The 24993-nt window shown below is 43.4% G+C and overlaps 1 protein-coding gene across 1 annotated transcript in view; it reads right to left on the bottom strand.

The window, feature by feature from the left end:
• Positions 1-15917, bottom strand: part of EML4 (EMAP like 4) — a 169379-nt gene extending 153462 nt beyond the window's left edge. Inside the window, exon 1 of the mRNA XM_030035140.2 lies at positions 15662-15917. Within this exon, the coding sequence (XP_029891000.1) occupies positions 15662-15686 (25 nt within the window). The 5' untranslated portion in view covers positions 15687-15917. The remainder of the gene's footprint in view (positions 1-15661) is intronic.
• Positions 15918-24993: the final 9076 nt, after the last annotated feature.

Here is a 24993-nt window from a genome sequence, read left to right as displayed (position 1 = left end):
CAGACGTCTGCCCTTCCCTTCCCTACTACAACGCTGCTTGTTCACAGCAAGCCAAAACTGCATTTAATATCTGGTGATTAACATTACCCCTATCCCATGCAAGCACACAGAAGTCTCTGCTGTCGCACGACCCATCTCCAGCTTCCCTAGACACCGCTTAGGACCACACGTGCCATGGGATTAGCAAACAGCCACAGGGATGGTTTTCATCTTGAGCAACATCTCGAGGGTTTTCCCCCAGATGGGTAACCCCAAACCCCAGCAGGGTGCCACAATGGTGCCCATGGGTAGCACGCGGCTCAAGGCCACCGACCACCCACTCCTCATGGAGCTTAGAGGGAAACACTGGATGCAACATGTACTGTGCAGTGCACAGAAGAGGGGACATTAACACATACACATCAAAGACGATGAAACAGATGATGGATCGCTATGAAATGGTTATTTCTACACCCCTGTTCCACAACAGAGAATGATGCAGATCAAAAGCAGAAGCTGGTACCAGAGGCTGTTCAGCCAGTACTGAAACTCAAGGGTCCTTAGCATCCCAGGGTAGTTAAGCTGATGAAGAGTTAAGAATGCACAGGCAACTCTTAGATGACATCAACCCTACCCATTTTTCTTCTAAAAATACATACAGAAAGATCGTGTAATAGTACAGAAGCCTTGTTTGCCAAAATGTAGCTTCTTGTTCATCTTAGGCAAGTCACTTCTTTCTAGTAAAGACCTCTATCTTCTTTTACCTGCCCATTAGTTTAACTTTGAAGGTATTTGAGTTTTAATACATACATTGCATGAAAAAGACTTGTAAATAGCGATATGGGAAAGAGGAAAAAAGCTGCTTCAAAGTTAGCTTAAAGTTTTGCAAAACCAAAATACATACTGCGATGCATGAGATAATCAAGACCCGATAATATTGAAAAGAAACTAAAATATGTATTAATCATACATACAGAAAGTACCTGAAAATAGGGCTATATAATATAATAGAAATGTTTCCACTGAAGAATGCATATATACTTTGATGAGATTATAGGTGCACTATGTAATGATTTTATGCAGTTTTTGCAGACGTCAAAAAGACCTGTTGTAGACTGTGCTGAAAATTTAAGATATGACCAGGTCCAGAACAAACTGTAATGGCATTCTTTGAAATGTTCAGTTATGAACTAAAAAAGGCCAGACTTCAGTCCCTTTAAATAAATCAGGGTGGGGGGTGCGCAGGGCAGGGAGCGGTATATATATGCACACACCAGAGTCTGGAAACTTCCCAATCAGTTCTGGAAAAAAAAATAAGGACTATTCAAATTTTATCTGTTTAAATTAACTTAAACTAAAGGCTGAAAGGCAGATGTAAGTGACCCTATCAAACACAAATCCGCACAATACCGATAAATACAATACATGCTATATGCTGCAAATACTCTATGCATGCTTTCTTGTCAATTCCCTTTTGTTTTCTCACAATTCCCTGTCATTTTATCTACAGCTTTGAAAAAACATCCCTTTGTGGTCTATAAAAAGCAAACAGCAAATGTTGCCATTAAGTCACAAAAACAGCGGCCAAGTTCGAGCCCTTTTGCTGGTAAAGCTGCTATAGCTATAGGAACAGGAAATTGAAATTTCTACTGCAAATAATAATTACGTAAATGCAGATAATTAAAAGCATGTTAGCAAGAACCATTACATACATACCTATATTACTTAGCTAGGCAATAACTGAACCAATATCTAGAGAGCGCACAAACAGTAGTTTTCATTTTCATATTTCTGAAGGTTTCAAATCACTGTATTTAGATATGGGGGGACGGACGAGAAGGGGGAGGGTGATCACATAAGCCAAGTCCCATCTGGGGTTCAGATCTCACCTGCACAGACATCACCTCTCCTCTTTACCTTTCCCCAGCCCTTACCCCAGATTTGTAAGGCTTAGGAGAAGCAAGCTGTGTTCAGCTCTGCCGGCGCGGGGGCCAACAAGGACTCTCTGCACGGAGACGAGAAATGCCAGAGAACTGGAGCAGGACAAGGACAGGAATGGGGCCTCGTTCAAGGGAGGGAAACAAAAGGTAAAACCTCTGCTCGGTCAACCCTAACAGGACTTTTTTTTTTTTTTTTTTTTAATTATTATTGACTTCAGCATAGCCAGAATTTCAAATGCATAGTTTACAGCCCATAAATATATGAGTTAAAGGACAGACATTTAACTCTTTGGTGGCCCACATTTTCAGTACCCCTTAAAATAGGAAGACCTGACAAAAAATGGAAGGAAACAGAGGAAAAACAGAGGAAACAGACTGAATACAGGGGCATCTAAGGTCTAAGCCCCCTGTAAAGGCAATAAGAAAAAATGCTGAGTGATCCCTGTGTGGGGCTGGGGGGAAGCCGCACGCTCGCACTTCATTTAAAGACGCTCTCTTGCTCAATGTACTAAGTAACTTCCTCCCTCCCACTAAACAACTCCTTGCTGGTCCCAGGCGAGCGCCCGGGGTTCAGAGCACACGTGTACAGCAGTGCTCATCCAGCAGCCCAGAGCCTCCCCTCTCTCCTACATCTCCAGCCACGTTCAGGGATAGGTCACACATTAAGCTGTAAGGCTTTCTGCAGGTACAGAGAAAGAGACGCTGCTTGCAATCTTTACACGCATTACGGTTTGAAATACCTTAACACAGCAGTAAACAGCTTACACTCTTCATGGCTGAGACAGATGACCACTTCAACGTTTGACTACTAGAATTCAAATTAAATACTCTCCCAACCCCATATTCCTTTAAGAGCAGAGCACAATACACACATATACTTTTTTGTAGCAGAACCACAAGCTTGGCACACACGTACAAAATGAATGATGAAAAATCTGTTCAAAACACAGATGACTAGATAGAAAAAAACCTGTCTCTCATCCCAGTTCAGAAAATAGGATGTCAGATGAAGTCCTGCCCAATACCATACAACTCACTGACAATTTATCCCAAAGTAAAAGCAACATAAGGTTCCTCCAAGCAAACTATTTTCTGTGTTTGCTAATGCACACCAGGATATTTAACCCCAAAGAAACCATTCTGCAGTACACCAAGATCAGAGATTGTTAACGACTGCCAATCTGATGCCCACAGCTTGAACACGTTTGCATCAAAGTTACCTTGGTAATACATTTACACAGAACAGACCCTGCACATACAGGGGTTCTGCCAGCATCCTCAGCACTTCTTAAAGGTTCGCAAGTGCCTTTTGTGGGTTCCACTGCAGAAGAAGAGTCGCAGCATCCTCTACAAATTTGAGCCAGCCTCCGCTCTGCCTCTCTCAGGGCTGGAAATCAGGTTCTCACCAAGGCACAAAGCAACACAGCCACCTGGACCACAGCCCCGAGCTCTCACTTGAGGAAAGGGCCAGCACTTTTACTGCAAAAGGGCCCACAAAATCAGGTAAGCGGAAACTAGCATGTTGATATCAAATAAAGCATTGCTGGCTTGGCACAGAAAAAGAAACAAAAAAGCCAAGGAGGGCAAGGATTTAGGTTGGAAATATTTTTTAAATAGAACTTTTAGCAGGATGTTTACTGATGCACCAAAGCACGGGATCCCATTTCTCTACTTCAAGAGCAACGGAGTGAAAAGTAGAACCATACGTCAACGTTATCTTCAAAAAGATGTCCGGACCACACCCCAAACAATTGCAAGACCCACAGTGACAAAGCTGTTTGGCCTACAAGCCCAGAAGGGCATGCAACAGCATAACAAGAGCTATCCCCTCTTACAGGTAGGATTCTTGCAAATATTAAATCTGAATGTATTAAATTGTCATGCTGAAAAGACCGGGACAGGAGGGTTCTTTTCCCTCCTGCGCAATACACTCTATGTACCTAACAATTCTAAAGAAGTAATTGCTGCAGATTACCTGGAATATTTAACTCCCTTAACCTGCATCAGTATCTTTCCCACTTCCTCTCCCCAATGCTAACACATATAATCAATAAGACACTTGTTACACTAAAGTCTTTAAGCAGCTCATTAGGTATATTTGCACTGTTATCAACTACAAATAGGTACTTTCCACACAATGCATCTTAAAACAAAAGCTTGCACCTGCAACATTACTTAAATAACTAACAACTATTAACATCTACAGGCGTGGCATCTAAAAACGAAAAATGGAAATCTATTTTAGAATTAAATTTGTCATTGGATGGGGCTTTGAGCAACCTGGTCTCACGGAAGGTGTCCCTGCCCATGGCAGGGGGGTTGGAACTAGATGATCTTTAAGGTCCCTTCCAACCCAAACCATTCTACAGTTAAACAGTAACTTCTAGTATATATTCCACATCATATTTCCACATCATGAATAAAGGTGGACTGTTTTTCAGTTCTTGGCTGCAGTTGTTCTAAACATCAGAGTTTATAAATTTGCAGATTGCAAGCTTAGACCTATTTTCTTTTGCATCTAAACCAGCTAGGATGGAAAAGCTTGAGGCCCGATGTTAATCTCACACAGTCTCTGCACTTTGAAAGTTTTCGAATCAAATCATAAAAATGTAAAACAATTTCTAATACAATTACTGACTAATGTGCTGGGTAGGTTTTGGAGATGTACCACCTGAGGCTCTACTGCACTTGGGGGTCAGCAGTCATTTCCTCCCAAACCCACCACGGGATGAGGACGGAGCTCCTGACGCAGCAGATCCCAACTCTCTCGCACACAAGACATCTGAGATGATTCATTTCTGTATCTGCTTTCCTCCGTGGTACTGCAGTCCTCCGGAAAAGGCACACCGCTGACATTCCTTACGTTATGATCCACAGAGCATCCCAGTCACCCAGCTGTAGCAGTCCCACTTGGTGAGCACGTTCACCTCCAGAACTGACGAGGCACACAAGTAGTAATGGATATGGATACACACCTATTTAATGCTTGTACCTGACCACTCAGGTTAGCTGTACTAGCAAACAGCACAGGAATAGCACCATATTGGAGCATCATTTCTAATGAAACACTAGTAAGCCAGATCAAGTGTTCAGAAAAAAATACATGTTTTTTCCAAGAATCTGAATTGCTTATGGTTTTCTACTACTATGCCCAATACCCATTTTCCTCTATGTTTAACAGGAAAACAAGCAATTTCTTTCTTAAAGCTACTCTGAAAATATCCCAAATTGCCTTCCTCTTTGTTTATAGAGCCACTGAACACTTCATAGCTATAGCTTCCATTAACTTCACAATACCAATAATACATGAATGGTCATAGGATTTTAAAAATCAAACAGAACTGAAACAAGAAGTCTAAATCAAGGCTAAATACCTTGGGGGGGAACAAACAAAAAAACACAGTACAAATTGGGAGAACTCGGTTCTGTTAGCTTACTGAAGTCAGGAAACACAAGTTTAGTTGTAGAATTAAGGAATATCATGCTGTTATGCAGAACTTGAAGTCACAAGGAATTATATAAATACCTATTATTACCCTGCCTTACTGGATCTGTCCTCATCACCACTGGGCACACTGCACCTTCAGTCTACCACATTTCACCATAAACCCTGCACGCATATGGTATCTTTGTGCAGTTCCTATTCCCTCTAGCCTTGCCTGTCAGAATTGAGTCCTCAGCCACAACAGATTTCTGGTATGGGGTGAGAAACAAAAGGAAAACAACCTGGGAGGGATGCTGCAGAAAAGGCATATATCCTCCAGGAAGCTTTTCCTGGAAAACAAACACACGTACCAAATTCAGAACAAGATTTCAGGTATTTCTTAGCTTCAGGCTAAACACTTGCCCAAGCTACAGTAGTTTTTGCAGATCCAGCCTATTAAAAAGAAGTTAAAACAATTTAAAATAAAAATGTTAACAGATAGAAACAGCATCTCCCCTAACACATTTTTAATTCAAAAAATAATACTTTAAAAAAAAAAAAATCACATTTACATCAAGAATACCACCGTCAAGCCTACGCTGGCTAAATAAATGGCCTTATTACTCTGGTTCTTCAGTGTAAAGAATAAACTCAAAGAAATCAAGCTCCTAAGCATTTCACCATATATACCTCCAAAAGCAACTTGTATATTCAGAGAAATTATACATTTACTCCTCTAATGAGGATTCAGTCCAAGAATTGTGGCAGGCAAAGAACAAGCAGACTGTTAATATGGTCACAGCCTAACAGCTGCCTTATCCGTGCTAACCAACCCTTCTCCCCTCTGAGCATCTTTCAGAAAATACTATGGTCACAGATTATAGAAAATACAGCTATGAATCCAAACCGGGACAACAGGACTGCCAACAAGTCATCTTTCTTAAATACGTCATATCATTTTCATAGAAAAATGCCATCCCACATGTTAAGTGTTTAGAAAATAGACACGCAGAAATCTTCCCCATCACCAATCCCAATGCACGCAAGTCTAAAACCATCTCAAAGCAGTGCTTATTACAGCTATCACAAACCTGTCAATGCGAACCTGGAGCTCTTTCATACTTATCCTATGGGGCGGGGGGGGGGGGGGGGGGGGGGGGGGGGGGGGGCAAACACCAAAGAGTTTGGACTGCTTGTTATTGTTGCCTCCCTTGCCTCATGACTGTAACGGACACGTTTAGAGGTCAGAAAGCAAGCATTACAGGCACACAAACCACTGATTTCCTGCTAGATCTCCCTGATGGCATTTGCACAGTACATGTTGGGAGAGGAGGCAATAGCAGTTCAATGCAGAATTTCATAGCTAAACAAAGCTGTAATTTTCTCCTTGTTAGAGTTCTTGTTTAAAAAAAGCTAAGCGATACTATGCAGACGTGAGTATTGCCATGTCTCTGAACCCTGCAGCTGAAAGAGTTTCATTTACAGTTCCTACTGCTGAAGGTTCCTCCTTTTCACACCTCTCTTCGGAAACACTGAGAAGCGCATTTTCAGGAATGCTCTCCTGAAACTCCATTCAATCAAATTGCATCCAATAAGCCCCAAACCCTAACAGCTGTAGTGCATGTTAACACACCTGAAGTGGACGCTGCTCCCAGAGAAGCCCAGATGTACGTGTGTAGCGGTCATCTCAGAACTGCTCCAACTCAAAGCACGGTTTCACCACAGCTACATCAAACCAGATGTGTGAGAAAATCTCTAACAGCAACACTTTTCCTTCCATTCCACATGGTCAGGTTTCAATATCTACTGCTCCTGGAAAGGAATTTGGTCAGCCATGCCCTACCTAAAGGATTACATCTACAATTCAAAGCCAATCCAAAGTTTATTAGTTATAAAAGCCAGAGGTACTGTAAGATGTATAATAAAAGTCTGGGAAAAAAAAGTTAGTTCGGGGAGGTGACGTCCATCCTCAAAAACTGAACCTGCAAGACTGGGCTTTATTCTGCCATTTTTAAACAGAGCTTGTCAATGAAATTCAGAGGTCTGATTAACTAAAGATCCATCTAATGCACACAACAGGAAACCTCTTAAGCAAATGGCATGGTCTGCTTGTGACCATGAATAAGGGGGAAGGAAATAAACTGGAGCCCACCCTACTGCTGTTGTTTTGTACAGCAATGGGCACAAAGCTTGTCAGAACCCTGATGTAAAAGCAATGTTTTTCTTTTGCTCTCCAAAGAGGAAAAAAAATGTAACATACAGTAAACCATAAGCAAACTAACACTTCTACCATTCATTTTATGTATATTTGGGATTGTTAATTTAGTTACGCATGTGAGGGCTTGCTTACCTCAGCTGCTGACTGAAATTAAGCATTTTAAAACAATTTCTATTACCCTTATGTCATAATTTCATTAAAAACCATAAAAAGTGGTGAAATCATTACCTCTTGTGTTTGGACAGCAAATATAAATTTCTCTTGTTAATAGTAGTTTTCTTGCTTTTGTGTCCTCAACTCGGAATAAAGAAATCCAACTCTTTTGTCTTTAAAATTATAAAGTTCTCATGAAAAAGCATTTTCATTTACTTTAACTAAACCACATTTCTAGGCCTAACTAATTTACAGCATCCCTTTAGGGAGCCAAATCTGAGGCTTAGAAGCATTTGTGACTTTAACTTATCCACTGGGTTTCAAACTCCCAATTTTCCCAGAGGATTATGAAAGCCTGCCAATTTAGCTTGATGCATTAAAACTGTTTACACAAATCCAAAATACATTCAAACATAAAACAGTTCGGTTTCAGCCCCCACTCCCCTTTTTTTTTTTTAAGCCCAAGGAAACTGGCAGGAGAAGTGGGAACCAACTCCAGGCTGGAGCACTGCATTCACAGCTAAAAGCCGAGTTTCAGTGAAGCAAGAGAAAATCAGGCGAGAGAGAACAGTGAATATTTAATTTAATACAACATCTGAAATCCAAGGTAGTTGTACCCCTCCAAAATATATCGTAACTGTTTATAGAGCACAGCGATGTTGGTTGTCTCTTGCCCCTTCCATTGCACTTTTATTATGCATGTCATTCACATGTACAAGCAGCTCCAGAAAGCTAAAGAAAATGTATTTAAATACAAAAAGTAAGCTTACTTCTACAGTAAGACAGATTTGCAATCAAAACTATCTTGCCTAAAACCTGCAAGAGCATGCAATCTACATCATTAGATGGGGCAGAAAGGCAGTGTAGACCAACCAAAGAAAGAAACTGGATTCTCCAACACTTGCTAAAAGAACATTGTCCTTCCCAATGAACAGCACTGTCATGCAAAGTAGAGCAGTACAGACATTAAAAAAAGTCAGGAGAGCAGTTGGGAAACCAGCAGTTAACATCAAGACACAGCTATATTTAGTAAACAAGTTAGGCTGAAACTATTGAGGATGAGCAGAAGAGGCAACCCACTGAGAGGCAAAACAATCAAAAAACTAATTAAAAAAAACCCTAGTTCATCCAACCCAGTATAAAGTCTTAGGGCAGAAAGCTTAAGAAGAATACTGTACTCACTGATGGTATGTAGCATAAATACTTAAAAAATGGAGCAAAAAGAAAAAAAAATTAAATAAAAGAAGTAAAGGGGAGCGGGAAAGAGGAAGAAAAGAAAAACAAAAACCAGGAAGAAAAAAAAGGGGGGGGACAAAAGCAGAAGAGAAAAACATTTTGTATGTTCCAAGATTTAGCAATAAACTCAGGCCTTTAATGACTCTGGTGTCTCTCTTCACATCCCACCCCTCCAGCAGCACCACCCATTTACTTCCACTGACCGTCTGAATTATCAGCTCTGATGGCAAGCTTCTCCAGGAACACAGCCTTTTTAAATCTCAGTGCACGTATGTGTATTTCCTAAAGATGACTCAAAACTCTCAGAAGAGCTTGCACATCACCACGTGGTGTTTGCAGGTATCCATTCTTCAGCACCCGATGAAAGAAAAGCCTAGAAAACCAACATTCTGCATCCATTTAAACAAGCAGATGAAAGAAAAAAAGGCAAACAATTCCTCTTTAAACTGTTGGTGCCTGTGCTCACTTGTTTACAGAGGAAAAACAAGGCGAGCAGCAGCTCCACCTGAGCTCCTAAGTAACTGTAGAAAGATTTCTTGAAAAGGAAGTTAGTGAAGCTTATAAAAAGTTGTTTATCAGGTGATTCTCATCTCCTAAACAGAATGTCCCTACTAGAAATGCACAACACCAGCAAGAGCAGAGACTTGCACTGTCATCATACATGCCATGTGCTATAAAATTAATTACCCTCTAACACCCTTCCGTATTACATTGTGTGTGGGTAAAACAGGAACAACATTCTTGGCCTTAAAATTGCATTCATTAAGGATTAGATTTAGCAAGGACCTAAAGAGAGAAGGGAAAAATAAACCTCAATAAATGATAGAAACCACACCAAGAAGGGAAGGAGCTGCTCTGAAGAGCAAGGACTGACATACAGATCTCCCTGTACATTACTAACAGCACAATTAGCAACATCATGCTGCTTACAAAACAAAACGATGCTTCAGAGGATTTGTAAGAGCACTGTTCTTGACCAATTTTTTCCCCTCTTACGTACCTTATGATATAAAGCACAGAAAAAAAAAACCTTTCAGAGCAGGTTCTTCAGGCAACAGAAAATCCTGTCAGATAACTGTACTTCCCATATCAAAACACACTGTGAGGCCAAAAATTCTTCTCAGCATCCCAAACATTAAAAGCCTTTCTAAAGGAGGGAGAACAGAGTCTTTCTAATAGAGACTCCTGTGTTTGGGATTCTGTTTCTTTTTTTGTTTTTAAAAGCAAGAGTATTACTCACAACCAGGCCAAATATTGCCAATTGCTCTGTGCAAAAAAAGGATTGTTTTTTAAACACACGATCCTTTGCTTCTCAGCTGGCTACAGAGCAAAGGGTTCCTCCTCACTGCCCATTAACTAAAGACCCTTTTAGCAAAAGGTGGGCCACCACTGAGTTTCTAAAGCAAACAGCCTCTCCTCCTCGCTGCTATAGTTTAATCACCCCTGGCACCAACCAAGGCCATCCTTCTCAGGCAGGATAGACTGATGTCCTGCCAAAGTTTTTATTTTTAAGAAGACTAGCACACTGACAATAGCACACAGCAATCCCACGAACAGAGCCCCGTGAATTAAGCTGAACTCGCTGTCGCTATGAGCAATTGCACTGCTGCACCACGGCCACTTTTGCAGTCTAGACGGGCAACCATAAAACTTCATATTCTAGCCCAAATAAATGACAAATACCCCAACTTGCTGTAGCCAGTCATTCCACACGCTCATTTTTCTTGGTACTGAACCCAGCCAGAGATGAATCATGATGCACACGCACTCCCCAGGCTCAGAGCACTGGTGACCACAAGATCCTCTCTGCTTGAGCTCTCCTGACCCCTCTAGCATACCTGCCTGCACATCACTGGGGGCTTTAGAGAAGAAGACTTACTGAGTTTTAGCAAAGCCACGGGTTCAGCAGACACTGTTGACTCTTCCAATGCAGAGGAGAGCACCTACTCATAACGCTGCCTCAGTAGCTACCCGAAGCAGACTTGACACACCTATCAAACAGGAATGTTTTCCAACAACTTTCATACGATACCCAGTAAAAGAAATGGGAAAAAAAAATGAGGAACTGACCTACATGCCACCCCTCCAGTGAGTAGTTAGCACATATACTGCAGTTGGTAGCAGTACATATACAGTGACAGAACAATACGTAGATCCTACATAAAATGAAAAAAATAATCTCTTATTTCTCCAGCTCTCCCTCCAATAACAACAACAGCAGAGCAAAACGTTGGTCTCCACTTAGTCATGACAGCTCTCCTTTGCCTTCTATGTGTCTGAAAAAAATGTGTAAGTTCAACTACTCTTTTCTTTAAAAAAGATCCTAAATTATTCTGCTTGCCTGAGACTTCAAGAGAAGATTGACTTTGATTTCTCTGTGAAAATATTTTCATTCATAGGGAATTTTTCAGTAAAGACTACTTCTAAGCTTCAGGGCATCCTGCACAGCTGCACAAAAACCACGATTAGAATTCAGAAGTTGAGACTTCTTATTTTTACGAGTTACTATTCTGCCACAGACCTCATCGCTGGAGAGAGTCCTATTGAAACGCTTTATACCATGTTGTTATCATACCATACCATAAGCTGGTGACAAACTTGGAAACAGCTGTGGTCATTTTTTTAACATAAACTGACAAATGCTTCCATATCTTTGTTTACAATGAGTTATTGTTACAGCGCTCAATTAGCAGAAGCTTTCTCAGAAGGGAAAACAATGCAACAGCTAAAAACAATGGAAAACTGTCCACCAAAGAGCACCCCACACCAAAGAGCACCAGCCCCAGGCAGCCAGTCACGGCTTACTCTTCACAAGCCTAGATCTAGTAGATCTCATACCTTAGCCAATTAACCTTACAGAAAGGAAGATAAATGAACAGCTTAAGAGGTGCCGCAGAGAAGTGACAGAGTGACAAATGCTTCATATTAAGACAGCACTCTGAGACACCTTTCAGCTGAAGGTGGACATTAGCCGCACCAGAAAGTTGCATTTTACGCCCAAGAAAGGCATCACCCTCCACACTGCAGCAGGTTCACAATAGAGCAGAGCCAACCGGAGAGCTGCCAACCATACACAAGTGCCACCACGTCCCACCTACCCTCAGCTGAGGGCTCCTACCGCTTCCCTCCCACCACTGTCACGCTTCTCCTACCCTCCAACAAGCCAATCTGGGCAAAAACCTGCCAAAACAGCTGAGGCGAGCAGGAAGGCTATAAAAGAACATCATCCACGATGATATGTAAAAATCAGAATTACTGTTGGCAAAACTGTCTGCCTTCTACAGTCCTGCAGCCCTCTGATGGGCATCTCTGAACCAGTTCACCACGGGCTCACAGGCACCAGCGTGAGGGTGGAAGAGATACAGGGCAGCAGCGCAGCACGAAGATGAGAGGGGGGTAAAGCACGACGAGCCTTGCCGACAGGCTTGGCTGTACTATTTCCCACATCATCTTTCTGGTTTGTTTGCCTTTTTTTTTTTTTTTTTTTTTTTTTGGTAGAACTCTCTGCTTGATTCTTTTGGTGGATTTAACAGTGCTTTCTTTTCCCTGAAGATGCCATCTTCAAGTTGTTTTGATCAGGACCCTAAGACGGGAGAGAACTTGGCAGAGCCAGAGCCAGACACCCATGCTGTGCTCCTGTCTCGGCAAGGGCGCAAGGCAGGAGCCCAGGCACTCAGTCCAAGTTCCTGGACTTCTTGTTCCCATTCAGAAGCACATTCTTTCACTTCGAGGGATGCATCTGAAAAAGCAGATGGCCAAAATCCATTGAGCCCTCTGACGACCGTCATGTTGGAAATGCTCAAATGTAAGGTATGACTGTCCTACTTGAGACAATAAATGGGATTCAGTAACAGCTTTGCTACTGGTGATATTCAGAAGGTACTGAAGTCCCAGCAAATGTGAAATAACTCAGTGTTTTATCAAAAGAGTAAATCAATACCTATTTCGGCTGTGCAAGTTAACTCGTAATACTTTTTTTTTTTTTTACTGTATACAGTAATTGCATACTCTTAAGTACTGCTACATAAGCATTTACTAAACCAATAATCAAAACAATTTTCTAAATTACATATAAAATGGTTTCTTTCATCGTTTATTCTCATAAAAATTTCAATGTGGAAGCCAAAAGAAAACAGCTGCGTAAAGTATTTTCAACTGCAAGAGACATGTAAGAAGGTATTTCTGCCTGTGCTGGAGGGCACAATCTGTAATAACATTTTGCCTTCCAGATAATGACAGGAGGCATTAAAAGGACAACTTGCTCTCTAATGAGCTCGCTTGACTGGTTGAGCACGCACATACATAGATAGCACAGTTTTGCCAACAATAATTTTAATTAATTTTTACATTTCATTCTAAATTACATTAATTTATGGCCTTCCTAAAAGACATTTAGCAGACAGCTAATTAAATTCAAGCCATTAGATTTTAATTAGAGATGTTTAAAAGAAAAATCTCAGAACAATTCACACGTCTTTGTGAACGCTACATGCTTGTTAGCAGCTAGAACCAACAAGTGATTATAAATACAGAAGAGGACTAAGCAGCATGATTCAAACCTGAAAACAAGAAAAAGTCACATAAAGTTTCATACTTCAAAGCTGGAGATTCTGGGAATGCCCTCTCCTCAGCCCAAGTCCAGAAAACCACTGTGCATCAGTGCTTGCCATAAAAGCAAAATCAAAGGCCAACTAACAGTGAATATCATGATACACAGTTTAAAAGGTTGAGCTGAGCTTAATCCTCATTAAATTCTAATAAAATCACAGCATCTTCCTGACCAAACAGGGAAACAAATTAAAGGTCCAGATGGAGCCTCCCTTCATATGGCAAGCGGGATGCTCTGAAGAGCCCATCACCACTGCTCCAGCGCAAGATGCTGGGCCAGCCAACCAGCCCACGCCATTACTCAGCGAGCAACCTCCGCGCAGGAAAATGATGCTTTATTATTGCAAAATAATTGGGTTTTTCCCCACTTCCAAGAGAAAACAGTTATTTCTAAATATCGATCTCAGCAGGGCCAACACTCCATGAGTTAAAAGCAGTATCGGTGCCCTTTGATATGGTGATCAGTTCCACTACTGGGTAAAGAGGTTCATAAATATTAACAGTGGCACATTTGCATATGTCACCCACAGGCATAATCTTCCCTCTGAAAACCGGGAACAGAACCCGTACAATTCCTCCGTGTGTCGCTTTTTGATCGTCGGATATAAAATGACCACAGAAGTTACTTGAGCAGGGAGAGTGTATCAGGCAAAGAGCCAAACTCCCAAAGCGTACTGTTAATTACGGTGCACCAGTTTGGTTTGGACAGGTGCCCAAAATGCTGGAGTTGACATTTCAAAAACCTGAAAGGTTAGGATCACACTCAGAAGTATTTAAATGAGTCAATTTTTCCAGAAAATTGAGAACTATTCACTATTATTACATATTTCTCAGGAGTGCTATAAAAATAAATTAATCTAATTTTTAGAGGCACAGATTTATTCTTCTACAAAAGATGGAGCGAGTTTGATCACGAAATGCCTGCCATGGATGCAGCAGCCCTGAAAGCAAACAGAAGGCGTACAAGAGAGCGGCAGGTAGGCACCACACGTAACGTAACCACGAAGTGAACGGTCAGACCTATGTTACGCTTATAATTTGCAGCAAATGCATAGCAACGTACAGGCTTTGTAATTCTTACGCTTGGATATATTTTCACTTCACACTTTTAATCAGGACGACTTCACACGACATGCAATCTGTCCTCCGGATCATTCGGAAAGTGGGCTGGCGAAGTATTTTTTCTTAAAGAAACCAATGACAGTTTGCCGCAGCCTTAACAAAACTGAAGAGAACGCAGCCTATCAGTTTTCTGGGAACATCTGGATAAACGAACGGTGAAAACAGTACATGTTTTCGGTCACACCACAGCTCCAGGCAGAGGAACCTGACGCTCGGGGAGCCGGGAGGACTCCTCGGGCACACGGAGAGATGCGCGGCCACCGGGAAGGCGCCGACTCGCCCGCCTCTGACACCGCCGCGGACACTGCCACCGCTCCCAACTTTTAAGGGGCGCGAGCGAGCACGGCGGGGCCGAGCTGAGCCAGGCCACGGGGAGAGCTGGCCCACGGCTTCCCGGGGCTCTCGCTGCGACACCCAGGCCCGCTGCGCCCGCCCGCCCGCCCGGGAGTCTCTCCCACCCCTGGAGCAAAAGCGAGGGACGAAAACTAAAATAATAATATTGAAAAAAAAAATACACACACACGCACACACACAAAAACCCCAAACCAAAACCAACCAAACAAGAAAACACCAGCAGCCCAAACCCAAGCAACTAACTCCGGGGAAGCGCAAGCCCACGGCGAGGGAAGAACAAAGGAGGCAAGTGCAGCCGGAGCTCTCGCAACAGATGGTTTGAAGCTGACCAGATTTCGCGCTGGCATCCTCTCCCCTCCCCGTCCGCCGCGGCACGGGCGGTGTTTGCACCGGCCCGGCCGGCACCGCGTCGCCCCCGGCCGCCGCCGGGCCGGTGCTCACCGCCCGCCCGGCCGGGCGCAGCCCCCGCGGCGCGGCAGGGCGCAGCCTAGCCCAGCCCCAGCCGGCGGGACCGGCACCCCCACCGGCCGCAGGTGCGCGCCCCCGCGGGCAGGCCAGCGGCTGCCGGCACGCTTGCCCCGTCCCTCCCGTCCCGCCCTCTCCCTCACGCTTCCCGCCGCCGCTCACCCAAACTCCCGGCGAAACCGTCCATTTTGGCGGGGGGGAGGCCGGTACCGCAGCCCGAGGCGAAGCCGCCGTCGCCGGCCGGGACAGGTTCATTCACCCGCGGAGCGGCGGCAGGCAGCGGCGGCGCCGCAGCCCGGCGCTCATGAGCCGCCCGGGGCAGCGGCTCCGGCGGCTCCCCGCGCTCGGCGGCGGCGGGAGGCGGCTCCGGCGGCTCCTCCTCCTCCTCCTCCTCCTCCTCCTGCTGCTGCTGCTGCTGCTAGCTGCTGCGGGGCCGGCGGCGGCGCTGCCCGGCTCCGTCCGTGCGCCGCGACCCCAGCACGGCAGCTAGTGCCGAGCTCCTCCCGCCGCCGCCAGCGCCGCCCCAGCGCCCCGTGCTGTCGTGCTTCCGACTCCGCCCGCCCTGGCAGCCGCCGCTTCCCCTGCGGGCGGGCCGGCCCCGGCCCCGGCCCCGGGCCCCCGCCGGCGGGCAGGCGCGAGCCGCCTCCGCCCGCGGCTGCCGCCCGCCTCGCGCGCCCCGCCGCCGCGAGCGCTCCGGCTGCTGCTCGGCCGCCGCGGCGGGAGCGCGGGCCGTGAGGGGCGCCCGGCAGGAGGGGGAGACGGCGGGTGCTGAGCGCAGCTTTCGGGCGGGGGGGCGGGCCGGTGCCAGTCTGTGGCGGCACACCTTGTCCGGGGCAAGCCATTAGGAGAAACCTCTCGATTTACGCTCAGAAGTTGATACTGTCGGGCGCTTTGTGGGAGGGTTCATTGGGCGATTGTAATATAACGATCCCAGCGATCCAAACAGTGACTTCCTTAAGACTAGTCTGAGAAGGCTCGTTCAGACTAGTTTGGGGAAGTTTTTCCTCGCTGGATGTTAAGCCAGGGGAACTGTCACTTCTGTAACCTTATGTTTCTTACAGCTGCCTATAGGCGATCTCTCCCTCCGCTTCCAGCCAGCCACGCTCCCCGCTGTCTCCTGTGACTTCTAGCCATGTGCTCGATGGCAAGGGAAAATAGAAAGTAGAACCAGAAATTCAAGTCAGCCATGCTGCGCACCAGCTAATCTCTTAGCCAAGAGTGTTTCATACGTTAAGCAACATCATCAAGTTGCGTGATGCATTGCTTTCTCCTTGGTCAGGAAAAGCTACGTACCCATTGCAACATCCTGGTTTGCTCTAAGTGTTTTCCTTTATTGCACTCGAGTGACAGCTCTGCGGTCGTACAGAGAAATGGACAATTGCCTCGCGAGCACGTCCCTGGCATTTGCAGCCATGTCCTGTAATGACCGTCTGTGGATGTTGTCGAACAGGACTGGGGAGAAATGTGGTGCTGGAGAGCAGCACAGACCTGATTGTAGCAGCCCCCATTTCCCCAGCACCTTCCACCCACTCGGGCAAAAGCGTGGTTATCTTGCTGATCTGCAACAGAAAATAAACCCGAGAGGTTTATGCTTGCTCACGTTAGAGGAAAACGCCTTGAAATTTCTCATCAAAACCTGGTCTCCACTAGATTTTCCAGCAAATTTTACTGAACAGCTGCCACAGCAATGAATTTGAGTGTGGCTGCCTGCAAACTACATAAATAATCCATCTTCATACATCCCGTACTCTTGTCAAAAGAGATGCCTTTCAATTGATCCACTATAAATGGGACATCATTAGCCACCAAGTTCTGGTCTTAATTACTAGCAGGTATTAGACTTCCTACCTGCTCATGGGCTCTGTTGCTGTAGGATGGCTCTATATAGACTACTTTAAGTTATGGTAAATGGGTGCTGCAGTCAGGCCAGCCCAGTAAAAATTCCCTTTAAAATGCTTCATTTTACAAAGAAAAGCAAGAAGAACAAGGCGCTATAGCTCCAGTTCCATGCCCCCACCTCCCATTTATTACTTGCCTCAGGCCAGGTTTTCAAGATGCTTAAAGCATCGGGAGTACGGAGAGAGAAATCTCCCCTAGCTAGTAAAAGTGCCCTGGGAATTCAGAGCCTGTGGACAGTTTCCTTCAGAAAAGGGCCCCTTCCCCCTGAGACAGAGCCTTATGTAAATTCTTCAGGTGGGATTTGCATGCTTCGGTGTGCTGTTTTGTTAAACAAGCAAAAAACCCCAACCAAAAGAGCATGCCCAGCTGCTGCCTTGAGCTCTCAGCAGGACCATCCTTCAGACACACCAGTGAGTGAGTTACTGCAAACATCGTTAGATTTGTGAATAAAGAAGCCTTGCCTCTATTTTATAGACTGGAAACTGAGGCAGAGAGGTGAAGACGACAGCACAGATCCTTATCTAGATGTTTAATTCCTACTGAAATTGGTTAGGAGCATGAATTAATACCTTTGATTATCTGGGTCCTGCAGAGCTTGCACAAAAGTACATAAAAAGAGAGCTGCAAAGAAAGCTAGTTCTCCATACTTACCTTAAACTCAAGATGAGTATGGTACTCAACTACTGTTGAGACCTCAAACTTTGGTTCCAATATTTTAAAAATAAAGCTCTATCATTGCAGAGTTAAGGAAACAAACAAAACTAAAGAATTTAAAAAGCAAGGAAGTTTACTTCTGTGTGACTTGTTAATTGAGAATTTCTGAAGAGGAAAAACTATGCAGAACTTAAAATATGGCAAACTCCAGCTTTTAAATTCTATGTTGACTTCTTCAGTCTAAGCCAAGTTCTGAATACTACCTAAATTTAGGTGGGGTGTTGATTGGAGCGTTAATTTATTTGTTTATAGTGTACACAACAGGTAATTGTGGTATAGACAATACACAAGCAGAGCTTTAGCAAAAAAATCTGCAGTAAATACATATTGGGCATGTGTGTATCATCTTTAACAGTTTTACTTGGCTGCTGAGGAGAATAACACAATTAAAGCAAAAAAGACTTTTGTTTATGTAGGTTTCAGACAGGTACTGGCAAATTGCTTAATATCGCCTGCAGACTGATAAACAATATAACTGTTCCAGGTGCAAACCCTAAGGACAAGGTGATCTCTTACCTCTGGCATAGTACCTAGTCCTTAACTTGGAGGAAGGAGAAGTTGTATAGTGCTTTAAGGGGTTTAACTTCTGTTCCTTAGTTGACAATGATTCAAAAACATGAACCAGAGTTGTTACAAAGTTTTAACAAATTCAGTGATTGTCTCCTTTTAGTTTACGTTTTGATGCTAAAGAAAGATTACATTATTCGGAATTGGAGTAAACTTAGAATATCTCACTTCAACTTTCAAATCAGCTAAACGTCCAGTGCTTTATTGCACGTACAGGTGGTAAATACAGAAAGAAAACTGCAATACCACAGGGCAGGAATTTTACATCAGTTTGACGGATTCACAATTTAGGAAATCCAACTTCTTGTCTGCAGCCTTCCGTCCCTCTGCAGTGCAGCCTGACCCTTTGCAAGTGCTGCTGATGCAGGAGGCGGCTGGACCGATGCTGGGGTAGGCGAAGCCTGAGCTATGCTTCTCAGGGTAGCTGGTGAGCAGTGAGCTGGTGCCTCAGCTGCAGTAAATCATTTCGGTGTTACAGACTTCAGGCAACACTGAGGTGCCCTAGCCGAGGGCACAGGCATACCCATGGAGTCTGCCTCTTACTAGAAGGAAATTATGAATCACAGAAAAGGGTCACCCTGAAATACACGGTAGAGGCTACACACATTCCAGAGATTTTTGCCCAGCCCTTGAAGGAAATAAGCTATTTTTCCCCCATTGTTTCATTTCTCTGGCACATTTTCCTTGGACTACAGGGTTTTGAACGGTACTTCTTGCAAGAATACCTTTGTTTGGTTTTGGTTTGTTTTTTTTTTAATTGACATAGTTTGGCAACATTCAGCCTGGGAATTGTTTTTAACTTTGATGGCTTGAATGTAAATTATATTTAAACATTTTTCCACTGAGGAAACAAAAATGATTAGCAACTGAAAATGAAATTTGCTGAGATTCTTGTACGCAAAGTTGGGAGTCCGAACCCGTGAGCCACTTCATCTTACCCATTAGAAAGAGGAATCTGCTTCCCGCAGTACTGGTCTCCTGTTACTTAAAATGGTGTCAAGTTTCCTGGAGCAAAGTGGAAACATCTGAAGGAAATCTTCTCCTTCCTGCAGTTTTTCTGGTGCACCTCTTCAGGGTGAGTGGCGAGAGCCTGGATGCACGGCAAGCAGCCGCCAGGGAGCCCCAGGCCTGGTCCTGCCTCTCCCCTGCTCCCGCCTGCAGACCTGGGAAGGGGGGAAGAGGTGATGCTATTTGTAGCCAGCTGTGCCCTGCAGCTGGTGGTGGTGGTGGTGTAATTAGTGTAGGATCACTCCCTGTGCTCCTTTGAGATGATGTTCCTTCACAGATATGTGGGGTTATTTACAGTGCCCTGTTTTGAAGAGGAACAACTTTGTTGGCTTGCCGTAAGGCATGGGATATTGTTAATTCTCCCAAGTGAGGCTTGAGTTTTAAGAAGTTCCCAGGGGTCACTGATGTAAGGGAAAAAAATTGATGCCTGACCTAGAGGAAGATTAAATTACTCCTTCCTGATTTATAGAGAGTACTCCTCTTACCTCCAACAGAGTCTCTGGAGTTTTTCTTTCTGGGCTGGGATTTTGCTTCCCCACAGAAGCAGCCTAAGGTTCAGTCCCTCTAAATTACCCAAGGGCATGAATCAGCACCTGTAACGCTGAATGGGCTGGAAGGCACTAGGAGTCTTGCCAGAGACTTGAGGAGAACTAGAGAGCTTCCATTAAAGCTTTTAATTATGTGTTTAACTAAAATATGACATAGGGTTTTTAAAATGGGGCTGAATTTGTTAACTGCCGTGTCTATCCTCATTAATTTTGATAAAGACGCCTAGCTGCTACTGTATAATATGTATTAGAAGCCACTCTTCTTCATGTTGCTGTGTAACTGCTTCACTCAGTTTTTGTAAATTATTCCTAGAGGTCTGAGGTTAAGGCGTACCGAAGCGTCTCCTGGTCTTCCTCCATTTTCGTATAAAGTAGGAACAGAAATTGTCTTCCAGAACAAAAATATCAAAGTTTGCCAAAAGGTTTCAAGTGGCTAAACTCTGGTTAGGTGGACTTTTTTGTAGTAGGATGGATCATGGTCTTGTTTCTATAATGCTACTACTTCATCGTTGATAAACATAAAAACTCATAAAGGGTCAGGATTGACTTTTGCAGCTGTATATAGTTGATCTTTAATTTACTTCTGCACGTTTGGTTTTTCAGTTTATTGCAAATAGATTTTGATCACAGTTTGCAAAGTTGTTCCCAAATGTTCAGAAATGTCTTCATTTAATAGGATAAATACAGTTTACTGACCGTCAGGACAAAAAAGAATATTTTTTAAAGATACTAATGATTTGTGAGGAGAATGGAGACTCAATAGAGATGGTTTTCTTTTGAGGAAGTGCAGAGCACCCACTGCCTGAAAAACCAAGCTTACAGTTTGCTGCTTTGTATTGATTATCCCAAAATTGCAATTCCACGCCATTAGTGAAACTTTGGCAAGAACTACATCATTTCCTGGAGTCCTCATTAAATGCGCATTTTGGTTCAAGTGTAGAATCTACAAAACCCTGTTAGCTTAAGCTAAATTTCACATCATTGCATTAATGTATTTAGAAAATGGCAGTCTCCTAGAAATGTGACTACTGAGTAAGAGAAAAATAGCAGAGCTCTAGTGCTAATTCATTCACCAGCCCTGGTGGGGAATGAGCAGATTCAGTGTGATTCCTAAGCATTTGAAAATTGGCAGAATTTGAGCGGAGATAGTTGAAACCCTGTGTGCACAATACTTTTTTTTCTCGTGAGGGGAAAGGCTTAGCATTTTAACTAGAGAGCCGGTTAAAAATTTTATTCTGAAACTTTGTTTGTATCCAGGTTATATTAAATGAGGAAATCTGAAAAACATTTCAGAAAGCTGGAAAAATAGAATCTTATCTTCCTTCATCTCTCCCCAATGGATAAGTGGTCTGGTTTGTCATACCAAAGAGCACACTCAGTTGTTTTCTCAAATTAGTGAGCTCCTCATGAAATTCATACCTTGGTCCAAGCCCTATAAAAGTCTAATGTCTTACATAAGTGCTAAGTTAAGGATTTAGTTGAGGCATAAATTGGTGCATTGGCTTTGTATCAGCCATTTACATTAGGGTGCAGTTTATTCTCTGCCTCAGGAAAAAATGTGCTTCAGCTTGTACTCGGGAGCACTATGATGAGCTCCGGAGCAACCCCTTTTCTGTTCTCCTTACTTAGAAAAATTGGGAAAAGATAAAGCTAGCAGGTTAGCGATGTTAACTAGGGGTGCTAACTAGTAAGTGTTAAAGCTGGTGGAAGAGGAGCTGATTTTCAGACTGACGAGCTTATGGAGATCCCCCTTGGGGACAGAATAAATTAGCGTCACACGCGGAATTTGTATTTTTTTCCCCTGACTGTTAAAACATCTCCCGTAGCTTTGCATTTTATACAGATCATTACCCACAATAAGAAGCTGGTCCACACAATAGTCTGTGTGCATGTGTATGTATCTGTAAATAAATACACTCGTATAGATCCTTCATCAGTGCCGTTCACCCCTCTGTGCAATTCTGTTTAAGCTATTACCCCGCTTGAACCATTTGTCAGTGGAAGGAAGTGCCTGCAGAGAAGTGATACATTACTGTATAGTTTCTTGCTGTGAAGTGTTGATTTTAAAGCAGGCTAGCAGTCTGCAGCTGACCCCATAATAAAAGTGAACAGACGTGGCTTAGGAGGTTTTGTTTTTCTTTTGTCCTGTTGTTATGCCCAGTTTAAGGAATCTTTTATTGTCTTTCAGCTATGCCATACTCAGCAATAAATTTCTCTCTTATGTTTGGCCTTTTCCCCTCTGGGAGTTTGGGATTCTTTCCCATTTCCATTTCTACATTTTTAAGCTGTGACAACCATCCTATTGCCTGGTTATTAGCTAGCAGGGCAGGTGTGCGATGTTTTCTTTTAGAAAGGATAATGTTAGCACCCAAATTCAGTGAGCAGCACAGGGATCATCCTTCGTTTTACAGACTGAGAACACAAACAAGGATGTTAATGTAAGACCATAGGCTGGAGAATGAAGACCAAAAACAGGTCAGCATAGGCTAAACTGAAATAACGTGGAAAGTGGAAACTCTATTCCCATTAAAAAATAATCCTGCAATAATATCTATATAGAGATAACTTGGATTAAGGGCAAGGCTGCTCTCTGTATACCAGCAGTGCACAACTGAGCTTTTAAGCATTGGTAGTATGCAGTAGCAGACATTTACTTTACTACTCCATGAGAAAATGTAGATCTAGGAAGGAGGCTTCTGCCACCCTCTTGGACACACTTACACTGTTACTGCATTTGCAGGATGGGTCATACAGAATTCGTGTATCACTTGCAAAGCATCTAAAGACATATCTGATTGCATCTTTGTGAATTAATAATATCAGGACCATCACTGTCAATCAAGAAAATAAAAATTCTAATCTTGGTTTCTTAATGGTCATCAAAACATATGTCTCAGCTGAGTATCTCCTGCTTTGAGAAGGCCTTCAAAGTCATTTAGGCAGATTGTGTAAAGGGGGCAGTGATAGTTGATCTTTCTTTGGACCAAATCTGTAAAGACTCAAAGACGAAGCTTCAAACTTGTCTTGCACCATGATTCCTGGATGTGGGTCCCTAACAGATGTAACCAGGGGAGTTAGATTTGCTGTAGTCAAAGGCAGTAAATTATTAACTTACTCATAATAAGGCTGTCTTAGGCATGCAGTGTGTTGCTGGGGTGAATGAACTCACTTTCAAATAGATTTACCTGTGCCTGAAGGATTAGTTAATAAAGCACATTTGTTTTCATTTCCTTTACCTACCCTACATTTACAAATTATAGTTCCTAATTAATGACATCAGGAGTGGAACGTGGGCTTTTAAAGCACCAGACCCATGCTGTGCTGTAGACACATTTACATTCCATTTATGCAAGTCGTCCAATTAAAATTTACTCATAGAAAGTATATAATATACCAGAATGAATACATTATTTCCCCTATTAAATCTGCTTTCTTTGCTTTTCAGCAGAAGTGAACAACCTTTTTCCTTTGCCCCAAATGGGAATTCATGTCAACCCCCCCCCCCCCCCAAATAGGCAGCAAAATTAAAGGAAAATTTCTCAGATCAAATTAGTAAATTATAGGTCTTAAATAAAGAATTGGGAAAATGAAAGGCTTCCCTTTAATTTTGCGTATATGACTGCATTTAAAAATTGAAAAAACATGGTCCGATCCTACACAATATCAATGCCCCTTCACGTCAAGAGAAAAACATCACAGGATTAAGATGCCTCTGTCACAGGATGGCCCATATCTCGGAGAAAGCAAGTCATTCAATAATAGCAGCACAAACTACTTCAGGTTTTCCTTTTAAAGATAATGAGCAAAATTTACCAGGCACTTGCCAAACAAAGACACGTAAAAAATGACTTCCAAAAGCTTCCTGGCACACACTCTTCTTGTTAAGCACAGGAAAAATTTTCATGCAGCATCCGTGAAGAGTTTCTTGTCAGACCATAGTAATATGCACAACAACTTTTGCAGCTCCTCAGTTCTGAGCGGTGCCCTTCAGTGCATCCCGGTGCCCTTCTGCTCCCGAAGGGTAACAGAGCAGCTTCTGCAGAGCATTTCAGGTGTGCAGCTAGCGTTAGCCTTTCCACAGGTTGGTTTTCTTGCAGGTGCTTACGAGCAAAGCTGATCTAAGCGCGGCATCTTCAGTAAGAGCAGCTACTGTCAGTAATTCTGCAAATGAAGGAGTTGCTGTTTTCTGGAACCACGGAGTGAACAAATTGCCATGAATGATACCTCCCCACATGGTCCATGAAATTGTGCCAAATTGTAGGTAGGCTTAATGCAGTAGGTAGAGGGAATGATCATGGTATAGTATTTGAAATTTTCCATGCTTCCACAGGAAAACAGCAGATGGCAGCAAGAGAGGCAGTGTGCATCCAAATCTGGGGTTTGCCTTCCTCGCTTTGGTGGGTAGGCTTTGAATCATTTCTTGGCTAACTTCTCTTCTAGTTGGTCATGAAAATATAAGACAGTTGAAATGCCCTTTTCTTTTAGGCATGTGATCTCAGTATCTGTGATCTTCATCCTGGCAAGGTATTTCTTGGCTCAAGTCTCTCTGGCCTGGCACTGAAGTATCCTTTGTCCTTTTATGTGGTTTATAATGCTTGAGAAATCGTGCTGAAGGCAAAGGTGAGTGCCCAGAGCAACTCGATCTTTTTATTTTGGTTTAAATGTAATAGTGGTGAATAGGAACATTTCTCATTCTAAAGCATGCTTCTCAGACAAAATCCTTCACACGTCAGGGCTACAACTCCCAGGGTTTACTGC

This window comes from Aquila chrysaetos, chromosome 13 (assembly GCF_900496995.4).
Source record: "Aquila chrysaetos chrysaetos chromosome 13, bAquChr1.4, whole genome shotgun sequence".
Taxonomy (NCBI): domain Eukaryota; kingdom Metazoa; phylum Chordata; class Aves; order Accipitriformes; family Accipitridae; genus Aquila; species Aquila chrysaetos.
Note: the sequence above shows the minus strand (reverse complement) of the source record. Positions and strands in the feature narration are given on the sequence as shown.